Genomic DNA, 19,461 nt, shown 5'->3' on the forward strand with positions numbered 1-19,461 from the left:
ATTTTTCTCTTCTGTTTTCTCTTTCCGTTATTTCTTTTTTCTGTTTCTCTTTTTTCTGTTTTTTCTCTTTATTTCTTTTGTTTTTTTCTCTTTATTTTTCTTTTTTCTGTTTTTTCTCTTCTGCTTTTACTAGTTTTCTTTTTTCTATTTTTATTCTTTCCATTTTTTAATTCAATTTCCAATGCAAACACTTTTTTGCTGATTTCTTTCACTGTCGTTTGATATTTCAAAATTTTTTCCGTTTCCACAGGTAATATTGCTTGGTCCATCTGCAAAGGACCCTTGGAGGCATTGTTGGGTGTGGCACTTGGGGCTATTTTAGGGGTTGTACTGTGGTACATACCTGCATCCAAGCAAGTAAGTATTTTTATATTACGTTTCAGAATTTTTTAGATAAGGATTGCTGATTTGAATTATTAGTATTTTTCGGACTACTGATCTGATTTTGAGTGTTATTCAAATAGTTAATAAAAAGACAATCTAATTAATAAATTAAAGTTTCATAATCTAGCATTTTTTATCTGTCATTTTTTAGATTTAAATTTTGTATTTTAAGACTTAAAATTTTGTTTAAGATTAAAAATTTTGTTTTTTAGATGTGTGTGTGTGTATATATATATATATATATATATTGTTAGAAAATTTTCCCCAAAGGTTTAATATATTAAAATCTATTAGATGGTGGAAATATACATATATCAATAATGTAAATTGACTCAAATATTAAGCAACATGATTAAACATTTCTGTAATCGAACATTCATATGTATTTGCAAAAACCAAAACAAGGAAAAAGATTTCATTATATTTGTATTTTTTCGAATGTTACAATTGTTTTGACATCAATTAAACAATTTTAAACTTTATATTGTTCAAAAATGTTCGAGGTTGTCATCTTGTCAGATTTATTGAAATAAATACAAGATTAATATGTATCCGAACATGTTTTCCTCCTGATATTAACGGTATTCCGCACTGTGATCTGTCTCCTTGTGTTTTGATAAATCCTCTTCCGGTGTTTATGAAATTTGGGGGGCCGCTATTTTCATATTTCTTCTTTAAATTATGGTGAAAATTGTTAACCTTGAACTATCTTGAAACCGGACATGCTTCTGAATTAATGAGATCTTTATTAATTTAATTTAATTTATTATTATTATTTTTTATTTTTGTTATTTGTTTCTCAACTTGAAGTAATTTGGTTGGATTTCACGTTTAATTTCCGTTCTAAACCCTCCCAGGAAAAAGGTTTCAATATCTTGTTTTTTCCGGTGTTACACATCAATCTTAATTTTAACCTCTAACAAATCTACTGCAATTTAATTGTTTTCTGTACAATAAAATAAAATAAATTTATATTCCCTACTAATAGTTTAGGATGTTGAAGATTGGTATTTATTGTGATATATTTTGACTTTGACTTTCCATGTCTCACTAACTTTAGCAAATAGGGTGCATACCTTTATAAGTATTTGCTGATATTTTCTCTCCTCTGATGAGATGGTAGACATCAAAACCGTATAGGTTAAGGAGATTAACTTTCTAAAGCAGTCTTTGTCTTGCTTAGAATAATAAAAATTCTTTGATATGAAACTCAACCACTTCATTTCATTTCAATGAGAGTTTTTGAAATTCATTGAATTACAATTTAATTTATTTGCTCTATCTTGCATATCGAGCAATTCTTGTTTAGATGGGATAACTTATAGAATATTACTGCCAGTAATATTTTGTAAACCTACAATCTCACGTTTCCATAACAACTGATTGTTAAATAAAAACTATTCTGAAGTATATATATATATGGAAATCGTTCCAGATAAGACATGAAACCATTTGACTCACAGTTATTTTAAGGTCAAAAACTCTGTTTTATACATAGATTCTAATTCCAGAGAACAACAATTATTCATCTTTTGTCAGAAACATCATTCGTAGAATGTGAAGACTAAGGGAACAGAAGTATGAGGTTGTTAAAAGTAAACCCAAGGTCCACTTTCCAAGGCTGAAAATGGCTGACAAGACTTCACCAATAAAAATTGATTTTACAACAAAAATGTTTGTATTAGTTGGAATCTTCGGATTACTGTTCTAAACTAGACTGTCATTTGTGCATCGTTTCAGTCAATGTAACCTTTGATCTTCTTCAGATATGGGCGACCAAAAAATACTATTGCAAATTACTTGGGATCTCTATCTCAGTCATGAGAGCATGCTAATCCCATGAAGTAAATAATGGATTCTGTCTAGGTTCCCAAGTTGGACAAGATACACCTGAAGATGGTTGGAGGTTACATCGACCGAAACGTTGTGCAAATTACATTTAATATGAGAACAGTCGTCCAAAGATTCCAAATAGTATGAATAACTAATCCTCATCTCAAAAAATCAGAAATGTAACAAGAATAAAGTTATATAATTTTTTTCAAGATAACAATCGTATTCCGCAGTTATATATATATCTATATATCTATAAAAGTGAACGTGTCTGTGTGTCTACATTTCCCTATGCAATAACTCTGTCAATTTTCAGTCTACAGACTCGAAATTTGATATACAGGATATTGAGATTTGGGAAAATCTTTGTGATCGGTTTTCAGCCAGAAATTTGGCTGTTAAGGTGTCAAAGTTCAACGATTTGACCTTTGAGAACTCTACCAAACTCCTCCACCAATTCTGGGTCTAAACACTTGAAATTTTAGATATAGGTTCCTTGGACATGGATTTAACTTAATAACTTGATTTGAGCCCAAAGCGATAAACGTTAAGGGGTCATAATAGAGGTCAAAGTTTTTAAAAATTAGACCTCTGCAGTTTCTACCAAATTACTCAGACAATTTCTGGTCTAAACATTTGAAATTTGACATAAAGGGTATTTAGAGATAGGGCAAGCTTTTTAATCGGTTTGGGTCAAAAATTTTTAGTTACCAATATATAAATGTATGTATGTTTGCATGTCTGCCTAAAAATTTTGATAGAGATGATGGATTTTACCAAGATCAGTATCGTTTTGAAGTTTGCCTTTTCAGACGCCAAATATCAAAATATTGGTTAAAAACATTAATATCTTCACCTTTAACTGGGCACTTTTCTACAGGGGAGGGGCACTTTTTTTCGCCAATATTTTTGAAAGTCATCCTCTCCTAGCCTTAGTTTAAACCTACGTCACTTCCGGTTTGGCAGTGGTCATAACAGCAAAGATGTCACTTTTTTTCCCATTCTTTTCCTCCTTTCTGTCTTCCTACTACACTTTTTTTTTTTTTTTTTGCTCAATATACACATCCAAATACCCGGACAATGACAGGCTGAAATGCTAGTGTATATAATATATATTAATATATATATATATATATATATATATAATATATATATGTGTGTGTGTGTTTGTGTGTTCATTTTTATTTTGTGATACGTTTTGAATGAATTCAATTATTTATACAAAAGTGCATTTTTACCTAAATGCAAGTTGGGAATAATTTTCCCTTTTACTAATTTGGTAACCCCAAATAGGAAGTGGCATATATGCTGTTTAAAATATAATTATCCACTGACACATGTTTCATCGTCTACAATTCAGCCACTTTGAGTCGTATACAACGAAACATGTGTCCGTGGATAATTATATTTGAAACATATATAATTAGAGAGTATATATTCAAATTTAATTTAAAAAGAATCACTTTCCAAAATAAAAATTTATTGTTTGAACCGAAGAATACAATATTAAATTAATTTCCTTAATCCATGGATTTATAATGTAAGTAAATCTCAGAGGAAAAGATTGTAGCAAAATACTAATAGTCCTTCAAAATTACTAGTATTAGTATTTTGCTAGAATTTTTTCCTTTGATGTGAAATCCATGGATTAAAGATTTTAATTTAAACATTGTATTCTTTAGTTTAAACAATAAATTTTTATTTTGAAAAGTGATTCTTCTTAAATGAAATTTGAACAAATAAACTCTAATTTTATTTGCTCTAACTAGTATTTTGAGCAATTTTATTTGGCTAGGATTGTCTTATATAAATATCACCTTCCAGCATTTTATAAGATGTGAATTTATTACTGTGAGTCCAGAATGAGTTTACATATTGTTTCAACTAGAGGAAGATCCTCAAAGAGAGGAAATATCCAACTAGCATCGTCAGAATTCATAGATACTCTATGAATTCTGACAATGCTAGTTGGATATTTCCTCTCTTTGAGGATCTTCCTCTAGTTGAAACAATATGTAAACTCGTTCTGGACTCACATTAATAAATTTCTTATATACTGCTCTGGCTACACATTGAACACTCTAGTCCAGTTTTTTCACCACTGGTAAATATATATATATAATTTTCGTTTTTGTTAATAGAAATCTCCATTCAACCCTTCAAAATTGTCTGTTCTACACAAATTCTGTTTCTCTTGCAGAAGAACCGAATCTTTCTTCAAGGTTTCATTTTATTTGCTGTCGGATTAATTGGAGTCCTTGGCTGTCCCCGGTTGGAGCTTCCAGGCACTGGACCTCTTCTGTGTCTGACTGTAGCATTTGTAGCTGCTGTAGGATGGAGGAAAAAGAATGAGATCGAAAGTCTTGTATGTTTTTTTTTTTTTTTTTTTTTTTTTTTTTTTTTTTTTCAAGCAAAATTTTTCAAACATTGCATATACATTTTGGGTGCAATTTTACTATAGTGTGTCGCCTGATACAATCATTTCAGGGGAAAACATTATTACATAATTATATGTCCTGTCAAAATTAGTACAAATTCCAAAAATAAGGAAAAATGGTCCAGTAGAAGATGTGCTAAAGCTGATATGTGTGCAGCATATAGAGAAGTAGCAAGATGGCCGACCTGAAAGATAGCATCATCAGATTCTGCGCATGCAGTTATCTCCCCCTGTTTTTGATTTTCTAAAGAGTAAATTTACAGTGAAAATCGCCACTTCAAAAAATTTTGTTTTTACTTATAATTATTTTTCTACTGGACTATTTTTCATAATTTTTGGAATTTATACTAATTTCGGTATGACACATAAGTATGTGATAATGTTTTTCTCTGAAATGCATTTTTTCCAATACATTACAGTAAATTTGCACCACATTTTGTAAATTCTTTGAAAATATTGGAACACCAAAAGTTTTACTTTGTTACTAGACTATCCATGACCCATTGGGTCAGTATGTTATATTAGCTATGGAATTAATGTATGAGCCTGACACTTGTGACATAACAAACATTTCTATGAAAGTATATTAAAATGAAAAAAGAATATAGATTTCTATGAGTCGTTCTGTTTATAATTGTTTATTTTTGAAAAAAAAAAAAAAACTTGGAGCCATTGAATTGTAAGTGGTTTGCCATACTTATAGGTAAATGTGCACTGAACAGATAGCATAATATTTAAAGTTAAATTCAAATTTTGATATATCTTTTAATTTAAACGCGAAAAAAAAAACAATTGGGATGCTGAAAACATACACAGTAAAACAATACATTTTATTGTCGCGTTGATTATTTGTAACGCAATTTTAAAAAAACATTATCGTGGTTATTTATTTATGTTGGTAGTGTAGAAGAAAATGTATGAATGTTTTGTAAGAAAGGTGTATTAAAAATGGAGAATAAATTAATAAAAAAAGGAAGGTGGTGGGTAAATCGCTGTTGTAAAATGCTCTTATGGTTGTCAACGGGTTAAAGTAGATTTATTTGTAAGAAAATTGTGTTCAAATAACTTAAACGTAATACGGAAATGAACGATGTAAAAAAAAAAAAAAGCAGAAAGTATTAACAGTTGTTTCTTTGGATAATTTAAACGCAAAAATAAAATTGGGATGCTGAAAACGTACACAGTAAAACAATGTTTTATTGCTACATTGATTATTTATTTGTAATGCACATACGTTTTATTGTCACGTTGATTATTTGTAACGCAATTTAAAAAGAACATATTTTCGGTGTTATTTATTTATGTTGGTAGTGTAGAAGAAAATGTATAAATGTAAAGAAAGGTGTATTAAAAAATGGAGAATAAATTAAAAAAATTAAAAGGAAGGCAGTGGAGAAATCGCCGTTGTAAATTCTTATGGTTGTCAACGGGTCAAAGTTGATTTATTTGTAAGAAAATTGCAACAGTATAGTTATAAAACATCCCCACCCTTCCCATGTTAAATAATAATTTCTAAATAATAACGTTAATATTTCAGTGTGCAGGTCAAATTCTGCAAAAGTAGCGATTTGTGTTTATTTGTTTCGCCTGTTATGTATTTATGTTTATGTACGCATGCGCAACCGGAAGTCGTAAACTGGATGTTAGGTTACAACACTGGTTACAAGGTCATTTAAGTTTTATAATTATATAAATTTGCAAAATGATGAATATTTGTTTCCCTAAGACTTTTTGGGGTAACTGTGTAGAGAGACATAAAGATAAGTGGCCACGGTTAGCATGTGCCTGCTGTAAGGAAACAATGGCATGCAAACATTGAATTCTTTAGACACAAGACAACAGCAATTGCGCAAATCAATTGGGAATCTGAGGTGGTAGAATAAAAGACAGATATTTTGCTTGACAGATGTCTTTTGGTTTTTAGATGTCAACTTGTTCGTGTGCGATTTTGTTGTTGAAAACAGAAGCTGCTGCTGCTGCTGCTGCTTATGCAAAGAGTTAATGCCTTTTTTGTTTGTGACATTTCTGAATTTTTGAGATGAGGATTAGTTATTCGTATTATTTGGATTCATCGGACTACTGTTCTCATCTTGAGTGTGACTTTCACGTTTCAATTGATCTAACCTTCGACCTTCTTCAGGCGTATCTGTCAATTTTGGGTATATAAAAAAGTGACAATTTTATTCTTGCAATAATACTTCCACAAATATGCTATGGAGTGAGGGGGGGGGACGACAAAATGACTAGTCGATCGGCTCTGTGTCTGTCAATCTCTCTGACTGACTTCTTGGCTGGCATTTGTTTTTATTTACAATAAACTTCAAATAGGAATTTCATTTTTTCCATGCCACATTCCACTGGCCCTTATTAAATTCGTCCAAGGCCAAGTTTCAATATGACTGTTTTCAAAACTTGTCAGTTGAAGAATGTTGATTTCAAAGCTTCTGTACATTTCTTCCAATTGTTATGATTTTTGATGACGTTTCTTGGTTTGAAGACTTGTCAACAATATTTGCGTGTGTGTACCCAGCTCCATATGCGTGTGTGCACCCAGCAATAATTCCAGCATTGCTCAGAATACTATTCAACATGACCATGTTATACAGGATGGCCTACTTAAAAGTAGTCCAAAAATGTAGTCGAGAGGAGGAACATTCTTTTATTGTTTAAATTATCTGTAATGTTATAAAAGATGCTGGAAGTGCCCCCTGTCGACATCTATGCATTTCTAGACACGTTTAACAACAGTTGCAAATACTGCCTGTAGATCTTCTGGCGATTCTTCAGATAGCATTGGTAATGTTCTCCTTTAGTTGGTCTAGATTGTGAGGATTATTTGCATAAACATTCTGTTTTAAAAGATAAAAATCACATGATGACAAGTCTGGGGAACGTGGTGGCCATAACCCTTTGCTTATTGTTCTCTCTTCCGTAAACATGTCATGAACTCGTGTCAGTGATCTGTAAGATGTGTGGCATGTAGCGTCATCTTGTTGGAAAAAGAATTCATTTTGTCTTGTGGTGTCAGTTTGTCACGAAGAGAAAGATTAGAAAGATCGGGCTACTTTTAAGTGTGCCACCCTGTATATAGTCAGTCTTGAAGCAGACACAGTATTGTTTTGTAGATGGACAGTTTTGGGGGAAAAAAACTCTGCTCATGGAATTTTTGTTTAGTTTTACACACCGATAGGGTGGGAGGGAAGTTGTTGCAATCAGTTTTACAGGGAGGGACCGTAGATTGGAGCTCGGTCGAGCACATGCCATAAGAATAATGATTGAACAGAGACACATTCTCAACGTTTTTTTTTTTTTCCAGTAAAGTTGACATACAGCAGAGGAAAATCTGAGAAACCCTACATGTTAGGATACATCGACTACTGTTGAATGCTTTAAGCAGAAGAAATGAAGAGACTGATTTTGAAAGGATCATGTGTCATTCTGTTAATAACATGTCAGTTATTGAAAAGTGATTGACCAGAATTCACAGATGACACAAGCTACAATATTATCCCATTGATTACTGTACACGCAATAACCCTTATTCCAGAGTGGCCTCCGGTCCTTGATAATTGGTGATGACTTCCTTGTAAAAAAAAAAAAAAAAAAAAGAGCTTAATAAAAGCCGATTGGATATTTACTCTTTAGGCAAATAAACAATCGGGTTTCTTTGATAGCTGGAATGATAAGAAGGGAGAGTAACCTAAAGCTCAAAGAGAAATAGGGAAGCGAAATGGCCCTCGACCACTAAATTCCGTAGACAGTTTTGTACCCTGTCAAGGCAGGAAAGGATACTCTTAGGAGCTCCTCCCTAGATGTGGCAGCAGTACTCCATCTTAGGGTGTATTTGACTTTTGTACAGATAGATGATTGTGTTGGCATTGAAATAGTCACCTTGTTCATGTGTAGTTTTGTTGAAGAAGACAAAAAAAAAAGATGGGCTGCTGCTGATTAAGCGAACAGTGACTGTCTTTGTAGAAGAAAAAAAAAACAACAAAACCGTTTTTAACTCTAAATGATTTACACAATTGAAATCTATAATGCGACGCTGTGGATGACCAGCCTGACAAGTCCTCGTTTGCCACTCCGAGTGACGGGGCTGTGATCTCAAGTGGATAGCCAGCTGCGCAACATTACAAGTGAAAAGAAAAGAAAGAAAAGTTCTAGTGATTGCTGAACCTCCTCACCATGAAAATGCAATAGGTTCACTCAACGGGTTGATATTTCATCAATCAGACGCAAATAACACCAGCCACCTTCACAATCGTAATGAAGGACATAAGCTGTAGTTTGAATTTTTAATTTATGTATTTAAAAACAATGTCCATTATTCAGATCAGTGTATAAGTCAAGCGAAGAAAAAATAAGAGTAAAAAAAAAAATAGTCAACAAAGGAAAAAAAAAAAAAAATTGTGTGTACCAACGTTATCGTCAACAAAGTTTAAGCATTTCTATTTTTTTCTGTTAATAAACAGTTCATTTTTTTTCTCTAACTAAATTTTCTTTTCTCTTCCCCCCCCCCCCCACTGTTGGGAGAATGACTTGTCATTTCAAGTTCATACGCCTTTCCTTCGTTCAGTTTTTCTCTCTGTCACTAATTCACAAAACACTGAATATCTTTTGCGGAATTGAATCTGCTTCTGCCAATTTCTTAACTGATCCCACAGATGAACTCTCAGTCTGCCGAACTTTGACAGAATTCTGATGGAACTGCTACGGGACACTGGCAGGAAGTCTGGAACTGCTAATTGGAGATTGACTAACAAACTCTCTCTCTCTCTCTGCTAACTTACTGCCAAAAAAACAGCTTTGCACTGCTATTTATCCTGAGAATGTGGTCAAGCAAGAGTGTGATCTCTCCTCCTCTCCCCCCCCCCTCCCCGATTGGCCAACCAATGAGTGCCACATAGACTCATGCAGTAATGGATTGATTGATTGGCAATACCTACTCATCTGATCCAACAGCTTTCCAAGGTCAAATATGATCTCATAACTGAGTCAAATGTTCAAATCTCTTGAGTTGACATTTTCTTTTTATCAACAATCGAAATGATATTCCCCTTTTTGTGCCAAGGCAAATTTAGAAATAATTCTTTCAATCAAAATCTCAAAGTGAATCAACACCCACCCTCTCCTGCCCGGAAATATCTTTAATCAAACAGTTATTATTTGTCATTTTCGCATGGATATTGTGTCATTTATTATCCAGTCAAACACGCATATACCAGTCATGATATATACTAGTTGACATATTGCTTATGTAATCAGAATTCGTAGCTATTATGGCAATTAGCTTGGCTTGGGGACTGAATCTTTCAGGGCCAACCATACCCAGGAGGCACTGGGGTTCTGCTCAAACAACAACGTTACAGAAGACGTAAATTAAAATAATCTTTTCATTTTTTATATTCATCACAGAAATGACACTCTTCTGTTTTAGAATCAAGTTATGTTTGAATAAAACTTCTATTTTAAATGTTCTAATTGTCATTTGCAATTAATTCATTTGTAAGCTATTTCTCACAAAGTCTCTATCGTTTCTGTCTTGTATGTTGTTTGACATCACTCGTCAGTCGCTCCCCGGTTTCGCTTTCAAATCAGCTTCCAAACGTCACCTGGGCTATCGGAGAAGTATATTGCATTCACAACAGCGTTTCCAATTAAAGAAAAGAAAGTCAAAACTTAATTGGTTTTTCTTAACATAGAATTGATTATTGTCTTCGACTTTACAAATAATAGTTACACACTGACCTAGTCATGCAACTTAGGGGCCTGGCAGTTTTCTTTCCTTTACCAAGTTCTCCGTTCTTCATCTACCGTCAGTCCACGGGAAGGGATCAGCTGCCAGAGCAAAAAGAAGATGCCGATTAGCCAAGTGTCTCGTTTTTATCAAATCAATAATTCCTCCCGCCACCTTTTTGTAGTTATTCTTTCTTTTTCTTTTCCTCTCCCTCTCTTTTTTTATCCTATAAATTTCTACTCCTCCTCTCGAACTTATCTCTACCCAATTTTTAACCCCCATTTGCACCGAGGTGTTTCTACTTATCAAATTAGGGGTGATTAGTCACCCCGGTTTTCATTGTTAAGATATATAACGACAATGAGATAAAAACAATTATTTGTTTTTTCTCTTTCTGACAAAATTCCATAGACATTTCTGTTTAAAACAACATCAAACCATCATCATCGTTATAAGTCAGCCGTGCGAATTCCTCTGAATTCGTGTCAACTAGCAAGGTCACTCGGCATCGCTCGGTCCCCATATCGCTCCTATCTCGTATGTTGTTTGGCATCACTCCTCACAATGTTATTTTTAGTATCTATCACTCTCGTTTCCGTAACTATTTTATTCGTAGTCAAAATTAATAAAGAAACCAAACACTAAATAGATTTGAATTCAATGCTTCTGTTCAGTCTTGAAAGACAAAGGATACCCCTTGTAGGGGCAGTTGAACGTGTAATTATGTGGCAAGAGTTGCGCAATCCCAACCTCACCTCTCCTGAATCAGCACTGCTTGAGTCCAGTGGCAAGGAGAAGTCCAGAACGACTGTAAACAATGCCGAGATAAGCTGAAAATACATACAGCACCTGAAAGTCTTGAATGGTCACCCATCTGATATTGGCTAGGCTCATTGTTGCTTAACTTTGGTGATCTAACGGGAACCGGTGTGCCAAACATGATTATACCATATAGATTGGAATAACCTTATTATAAACAAACTAGGCTTAAATTTCTAGTAAAAGAATACTCCAGGCTTTCTCTTGAGAGAGTTAAGAATTGAGATTGTCGGACTGACTTCCTCATCTTGGGGCCCTGTCGTTGGGGCATTAGAATACGCCGACTGCCCCCCTGCAGAGGGTAAAAATCCCTCAATGAGGGTCCTGGACATGACCTTAAACTATATCCAGTGGTGAGGCCCCAGCTTGTGGGCTTTGGGGAGTGTGGAGCCATCCTTTAATTACCATTGCTCCCAGGTCCACTCTGACCCGGAGTGGTAGTACCTGTTAGGGTTCCAACTATAGGTTAAATAGAAACAGATGTGAAAACAACAAATATATTCTATTAAAAAAAATTTTCTTCAAAATCTTTGGATTCGGCATTAAATAACCCGAAAAGGGTTGATATGCCGTAAAACAAAAACAACCAACCAACCAATCCTCATCTTGGTTGTTATCGTCACAACGTTTTGGCCATTTTGCCCTCCGGCTTTCATCAGGTGTTTTGTATTGAACTGGGGAATGACAATTACTAGAGTTAAGAATTATTTAACATATTGATTTTGGAGCTGTTAAAAAAATGGAAAACCTATTTTAGGCACTCAATGTTTTTTTTATTTCCATACAGGCAAAAATTTCTTGCAAACAACAAAAAATATATGTGCCGTGTACAGTAAAGATGCTTTAGCGGACAGAATTGTATCAAAATGGTTCAAATGTGAAACACAAGTAGTGCTGAGCACTTCAGTTATAAAGAAAACAAATATGATGCCATGATGTCCTCTTTCTTTTGGAGTCCTGAGAACTTGTCAAAACTCTGAAAAAAAAAAAATTAAAATACTGACAAAAACATCCATCCAATTATTTAACTTGTGTGAATTTTGGAGCCGTTTTGAAAATGGGAGATTCTAAGACCTATTTTAGATACTTGATGCTTTTTTTTTTTTTTTTTTTTTTTTTTTTTTTGCCATAAAAGCAAAAATGCCTCGCAAACAAAAAAATAATATATGGCAGTGTGTATGGTGAAGATGATTTAGCGGACAGAATTGTACCGAAATACTTCGCAAAGTTTAGTTTTAACCTTATTGATGAAAAACATTCAGGTAGACCATCATCTACAGATGATGATCAAATCGAGACATTAACTGAGATTACCCTTATTGATTAATACAAGAACTACCATAAAAGTTTAACGTATCAAAATCCACTATTCCTGAGCATTTAGTAATACTTGATATTTGGCTACCGATGCCTCCGCTCAGTCTCAAGAGACAATGGCTACCTCATGTAAGGGTAGCTGTGCATGTAATTGTGAGGCAAGGGTTGTGCAATTCCTTATCACACCTCTCTTGATTCGGCACTGCTTGGATCCAGTGGCAAGAAGAGGCCCAAGACTGACTGGAAACAATGCCAAGATAAGAGAAGAGCACAGAACCTAGAATTCTCAAATTGTCACCCATTTAATACTGATCAGGCTCAACGTTGCTTAACTTTGGTGATCTGATGGGAACCGGTGTGGCAATGTGATTATGCCGCGTCACAGTATTAATATTTAGCACAATTTTTCTGAACAACCCGATAATTAATCAGCGATTCAGATTGTGATAGTTTTTTTTAAATAGGTTTCCAGGAAATTAAAATATAAAAAAAAAAGCTGCAGATTGGTCAAAAGAAACGCATAACTCTTTTAATTTTAAATTGTTTCATGAATTTTTGTGTCTTTTCTTTTGCATTCAGGAGACGATAAATAACGCAACAGCCGTTTTGTGGCTCATCTTTCAACCACTTCTCTTTGGTCTGATTGGGACTGAAGTGGATGTCGATAAACTCAACGGCAAAACTATAGGTTTGTTTACGTTCACATTATCTATGCCTCCCCTTTTACTCTATGCCTCCCCTTTATTTTATACCTCCCCTTTACTCCATGCCTCCCATTTATTATCTCCCCTTCATTTGCTGCCTCTATCTTACTTGTCACCTCCTCTTACTTCCTCTGTACTCCCCACCTTCTTTCTTGACATGCCATTTTACTTTCCTTCCACTTATCTCTTATTCACCTTGTACTCTTCCCTCTCTCTTCCCTCCTTCCTTCCTTCCTTCCTTCCTTCCCTGTACTCTTCCCTCTCTCTTCCTTCCTTCCTTCCCTGTACTCTTCCCTCTCTCTTCCTTCCTTCCCTGTACTCTTCCCTCCCTCCTTCCTTCCCTATACTCTTCCCTCCTTCCTTCCTTCCCTATACTCTTCCCTCCTTCCTTCCTTCCCTGTACTCTTCCCTCCTTCCTTCCTTCCCTGTACTCTTCCCTCCTTCCTTCCTTCCCTGTACTCTTCCCTCCCTCCTTCCTTCCCTATACTCTTCCTTCCTTCCTTATACTCTTCCCTCCCTCCTTCCTTCCCTATACTCTTCCCTCCTTCCTTCCTTCCCTATACTCTTCCCTCCTTCCTTCCTTCCCTATACTCTTCCCTCCCTCCTTCCTTCCCTATACTCTTCCCTCCCTCCTTCCTTCCCTATACTCTTCCCTCCTTCCTTCCTTCCCTATACTCTTCCCTCCTTCCTTCCTTCCCTGTACTCTTCCCTCCTTCCTTCCTTCCCTATACTCTTCCCTCCTTCCTTCCTTCCCTATACTCTTCCCTCCTTCCTTCCTTCCCTGTACTCTTCCCTCCTTCCTTCCTTCCCTGTACTCTTCCCTCCTTCCTTCCTTCCCTGTACTCTTCCCTCCTTCCTTCCTTCCCTGTACTCTTCCCTCCTTCCTTCCTTCCCTGTACTCTTCCCTCCTTCCTTCCTTCCCTGTACTCTTCCCTCCCTCCTTCCTTCCCTGTACTCTTCCCTCCCTCCTTCCTTCCCTGTACTCTTCCCTCCCTCCTTCCTTCCCTATACTCTTCCCTCCCTCCTTCCTTCCCTATACTCTTCCCTCCCTCCTTCCTTCCCTATACTCTTCCTTCCTTCCTTCCTTCCCTGTACTCTTCCCTTTAAACCTCTCCTGATATTTTTTTAATTTCTGTTATTTAAATCTACCTCTAATCATTGCTTTTAACTTGTTCAATAATTTCTTGTCTAAGTTGGGTTCTAACTTTTTATCCATTTCATTTTTTTTCAAAATCGAATTGATTGAATCTTATTTTTTTTATCCTTCCCTTTTCTCTTCAGGTTATGGAATTGCAACTCTCGTTGTTGGTCTGTCTTTTAGGACGTTGGTGGCGTTTTTTACAGTTTTTGGAACTAATTTGAATCTCAAAGAGAAATTTTTTGTTGGCCTTGCTTGGTTACCAAAAGCAACTGTGCAGGTTAGTAATCCCCCCCTACACACATACACACCCTCATTCTGTTTATTAAATTTTTTTCATTTCCTTTTTTATTTCCCTTTTATTTCCTTTTATTTTAAATTTCCTTTTTTTTTTATTTCCTTTTTTTTTTATTTCCTTTTTTATTATTTCCTTTTTTTTTTATTTCCTTTTTTATTATTTCCTTTTTTTTAATTTCCTTTTTTTTAATTTCCTTTTTTTAATTTCCTTTTTTTTAATTTCCTTTTTTTAATTTCCTTTTTTTTAATTTCCTTTTTTTTAATTTCCTTTTTTTTAATTTCCTTTTTTTTAATTTCCTTTTTTTTTAATTTCCTTTTTTTTTTAATTTCCTTTTTTTAATTTTTTTTAATTTCCTTTTTTTTAATTTCCTTTTTTTTTAATTTCCTTTTTTTTTAATTTCCTTTTTTTAAATTTCCTTTTTTATTTTTTATTTCCTTTTAATTGCTTTTATGACTCCTTTTTTCTTATTTATTTTTAATTCTTTTTTTCTTTTAATTTTCCATTTCTTTTAAATTCCTTGTTCCTAAAGTTTGAATTGCTGCTTATTAATTTTTGCGCCATGTCATATACAAATTATCCAATTGTCTTGCCAAAATTGTAAAACTTATGATTTTTATTTATTATTTTTTACTTGAAAAAAAAAAAAAAGATTTAACACTGAATATCAAAATTGTCCGTGTTTGTCCAGAATTTTCTCTATATTAAAAATAAAGAAAAATCTGTATGATACACGTACCCAGGATGGAAAGAAAATATATTCCAAAAATCATAAACTAATACATAAGAAAATCAGATCTAATGGCTAAGCAATTACCATTTTAAAAGCTGTCTCCAAAAACAAGGAAGATAACTCAGCATAATTCAAACTCTGGAGATTTTTGTTGTAATGTCTATTAATCGCTTAAAATTATTTTCTTTATTAAAATAAAACTACTTGATCAATTTATGTGATTTTTTGGAAGACCGGCTGGGGCAGAGCAACTTGTTTATTTAAATTTGGTGCCCTAAGGCGATGATTGCTCCACGGATGGTAGCAATGGACTTATTTGAGAGGGCGAGGCTTAAAGTTTGGTTCTTAATGTGGATTATTTATTTTTTTGTTTATTGTTAAGGAACCCCAGTGAGCATCATAAAGTAGATGAAAGTTGGAACGTGCTTTCGCTGTTGAGGCATTTTTTTTTTTTCTCTCTTCAAGGGTTCGCTCAATTATCACAATGCAACATGCATTCTGTAGACATTTCAATATTCACCCCTGTGGTTGTGTTCCTGGCAGTCAAACACATAAAGCCTGACATCACAAGTGCATTTGAGAAGTTTCATTACCACACAAGCAGAAAGACCCTACATATAAAAGGCCCTGTCGGTGGGGCATTAGAATACACCGACTGCCCTCCGGCAGAGGGTAAAAGTCCCTCAATGGGGGTCCTGGATATGACCTTAAACTATATCAAGTGGTGAGGCCCCAGCTTGCGGGCTTTGGGGAGTGTGGAGCCACCCTTTAATTACCATTGCTCCCAGGTCCACTCTGACCCGGAGTGGTAGTACCTGTTAGGGTTCCAACTATAGGTTAAATAGAAACAGACTTGAAAACAACAAATATATTCTATTCAAAAAATTTTCTTCAAAATCTTTGGATTCGGCATTAAATAACCCGAAAAGGGTTGATATGCCGTAAAACAAAAACAACCAACCAACCTATATATAAAAATCAACAGTAGGTTCTTTGAAATGAAAGGGGTGCATTCCAAATGAATGTTTCTGTATACCCGCATTACTTATGTTTTAATTGATATTCCAAATAAGCAAGTTGCTCTGCCCCACCCGGTACAATGTTTTTCTTTCTATCACAGATAGGTACATCATACAGATATTTTTAAATATGAAGGGAATTCTGGAGAAGTACCAAAATGTCTTTATTCGCAACGGTTGTTTATTGTTACTGTTATATCAAGTGACCGCAATTTTCGCTTTTTCTTTTTGTTTGAATTATCGGTTCTTATTGTAGAGAAATTCGAAAAATGAAATCTTGAATTTTAAGTGAAACCAATGTTATCTACTGAATTGTCAGGTCACAGTAGTGAAATTATCCCAAAATTTTGAAAAGCGATAGAAAATTAATTCTTAATAAAAACAGTTTTCAAAGACAATTAGGTGGGCTCTCTCTATCGTGCTAGAAAGTTACTTCTGCCTAAAAGTATCCTGTACTGTTACAAAGCCACCATTTGTATGGAGTATTGTCGTCGTATTTATCTGCTACTAGTCTCTTACTCCTAGTCCAGGTTCAAAAGGGAGTCACCAACCTAATAGGTCACGCACTGTAAGCTAGACTTCAACCATCGATAAAATGTTGCATCTCTCTGCTTGTTTTACAAGTATTTTAAAGGGAGGTACTCCGAACTAAAAACCCTTTTACTCCCTCAACGTAAATACTCCTGCAAACTCGACAAGCAGCAAAATTCCATCCCTACAAATTCCCAAATGCCACAAAGCCTTTTACTCTAATAGTTTCTTCCCCGGGACTTCTAGATTTGGGAAGTCATTCCCTTCTGGGTGCCTGCTTCTCTGACTGTACTGACATGCAAAAATTCAAGTGTAAAGTAAACAAGCATCTTGCTGCTCAACTCCCCACATAGTATCCCTGCAGGTTATGTCCCAGTAAGCAGCTCCCTACATGAAAGTGGCACTGTGCCTTGTTACGGGTGAAAATGCAATTAAGAAAAAAAAAAAAAATAGTGAAAATTAAGTTTTGCTAAATTGGTCGAAGATTTTCAGTTTTCAGAAAAGATTAATCTCCCTTTTTATACGATTAGAACTGTTTTTAAATTTTTACCAATTGTCTTTGGAAACTTTTTTCATTAATAATTAATTTTCTACCTTATCATTTTTCGTAATTTTTGGATATGTTCATTACTGTGACATGCCAATTCAGTAAATACCATTGGTTTCGCTTGAGTTTCAATTTTCCAATTTTGCCACAATAGTGAAGAACTGGATTATCTGCCCTTGATGTCAAATAAAATAAATTATTTCCCTTGATTTCATACTGTATTCATAAGGAACGAGAGTGCCCCTTTTGGGGAGCTGGTTTCCCCCTAAATTTTTAACCGACCTCATGGCCAATTCCGCCCTTGTGAGGAGGCAAGTAAACAAAAAATTTGTTCAGAACGGATATTTTCCAGGACATTTTATAATTAATCAGAAGTGACATTTCCAGGGCATTTTGTAATTAAATCAGAAATAACTTTTTCCAGTTACTTTTTTAAAATTAAAACTTTGTTACATTAAACATAATACCTATTCACAATGTCTCCACATGAGACAGATTTAGACACCAGAGTCGTTTTTTAACGTGGAGAAAAATTGTCTTAGTCCTAAAGGATTTCTCTTCCACTGAGAGAGAAGAAATTAAAATGTAGCACCTGGAGAACAGATACTACACTTTGATCTTAGCCAAAAGGCCAAGAAAAATCATTTTTATTAGCTTTGCCTCAACAGCGACACCAATTTTTTATATTATATTCCACTTTCTTTTTTTAGGGATGCACAGCATGATAACAGACAGAGCGATAGGTGTATCAGAATTTTTGTAGGAATTTTTGATGACACCCCTAACACGAAACTGCGAATAAAATATAAAAAAACTCGTAATTTCTCTTTTAAAAGTGGGTTGTTTATTTTTTTTATGGATTATACTTCCAAAATAAACTATTAAAGTTGTTTTAAAAGTAATAGAAATATTTTTTTTTATTTTTAAGAAACAGTAATGAATTTTACGAACTCAATATTTTTCAATTTTTAAACTTTAAAAATCTATCAAAATTTTTCTATTGATTCTATTTTTACGATATTTTCAGGGTCAATGTGAAATTTTATGCTCTTTCCAATAAACCGAATATAATATTTTAGACAAACGTTTTTTTTTGTTTTTTTTTATTCACGCCCCCGCCCCGCCCATTTTCAAGTGTCTATTAAAAAGTAAATAATTAATTTACTCACCAAAGTTTTATATATCACAAATTGGAGAGAAAAGGTCAATAAATAATATATTCAAATTTAAAACAAAAAAAAGTTGTGTTTTTTAGAAATTTACCTGTAAAGTTCGAAGTTTAAAACTTTTTCTTTTTAAACCACGTTTTTTGTTTTTTCTTTTGTTTTTGTTTTTTTTTTTTTGTTTTTTTAATGAAACCTTGGTCCTTGCTCCTTTAATTAAAAAAAAATTAGGGCTTGAGTTACCTTTTTCGAGTAGGGCTTTGAGGGCTTGGAAAGACAGGGGGTCGAATAATTCACGCCTCCCATTTTGAAATGTCTATTAAAAAGTAAATAATTTACTCACCAAAGTGTTATATATCACAAATTGAAGAGAAAAGGTCAATAAATAATATATTCAAAGTAGTGTTTTTTAGAAATTTACCTGTAAAGTCCAAAGTTTAAAACCTTTTAAAAAAAAAAAAACCATGTTGTTTATTTTTTATTTTATTTATTTTTTTTTTTAATGAAACCTTGGTCCTTGCTCCTTTAATTGAAAAAACAATTAGGGCTTGAATGACATTTTTCGAGGAGTTATAAGCTTGGAAAGACGGAGTGGAATTATTCACTATTTTTCACGAAATTTCTGGCGCACCTAACGGAGCGATAAGCGTAATATAATTTTTATCTGTTTTCATCTTGGATGTTATTCTTACAATGCTTTGGTCAGAGTAACTCCCAATCTTTTTTACGACACATCTTGTCAAACTCTGGAATCTGTATAGAAGTTTGTACGGGACGTTTTCTTTAATCCACATGAGTAGCTTG

The 19,461-nt window shown here is 34.1% G+C and overlaps 1 protein-coding gene and 1 pseudogene across 2 annotated transcripts in view; one reads left to right on the plus strand and one right to left on the minus strand.

The window, feature by feature from the left end:
• Positions 1-19,461, plus strand: part of LOC145265516 (sodium/hydrogen exchanger 9B2-like) — a 72,004-nt gene that overhangs the window by 37,708 nt on the left and 14,835 nt on the right. For both annotated transcript variants that reach the window (XM_080121428.1, XM_080121427.1), the window contains exons 6-9: positions 251-357; positions 4,418-4,582; positions 13,107-13,215; positions 14,513-14,649. In XM_080121428.1, the coding sequence (XP_079977554.1) occupies positions 251-357; positions 4,418-4,582; positions 13,107-13,215; positions 14,513-14,649 (518 nt within the window). The remainder of the gene's footprint in view (positions 1-250; positions 358-4,417; positions 4,583-13,106; positions 13,216-14,512; positions 14,650-19,461) is intronic.
• LOC145265827 (U2 spliceosomal RNA) lies at positions 18,003-18,136 on the minus strand (annotated as a pseudogene).

This window comes from Euprymna scolopes, chromosome 40, assembly GCF_053919585.1.
Source record: "Euprymna scolopes isolate OS-2025 chromosome 40, ASM5391958v1, whole genome shotgun sequence".
Taxonomy (NCBI): Eukaryota; Metazoa; Mollusca; class Cephalopoda; order Sepiida; family Sepiolidae; genus Euprymna; species Euprymna scolopes.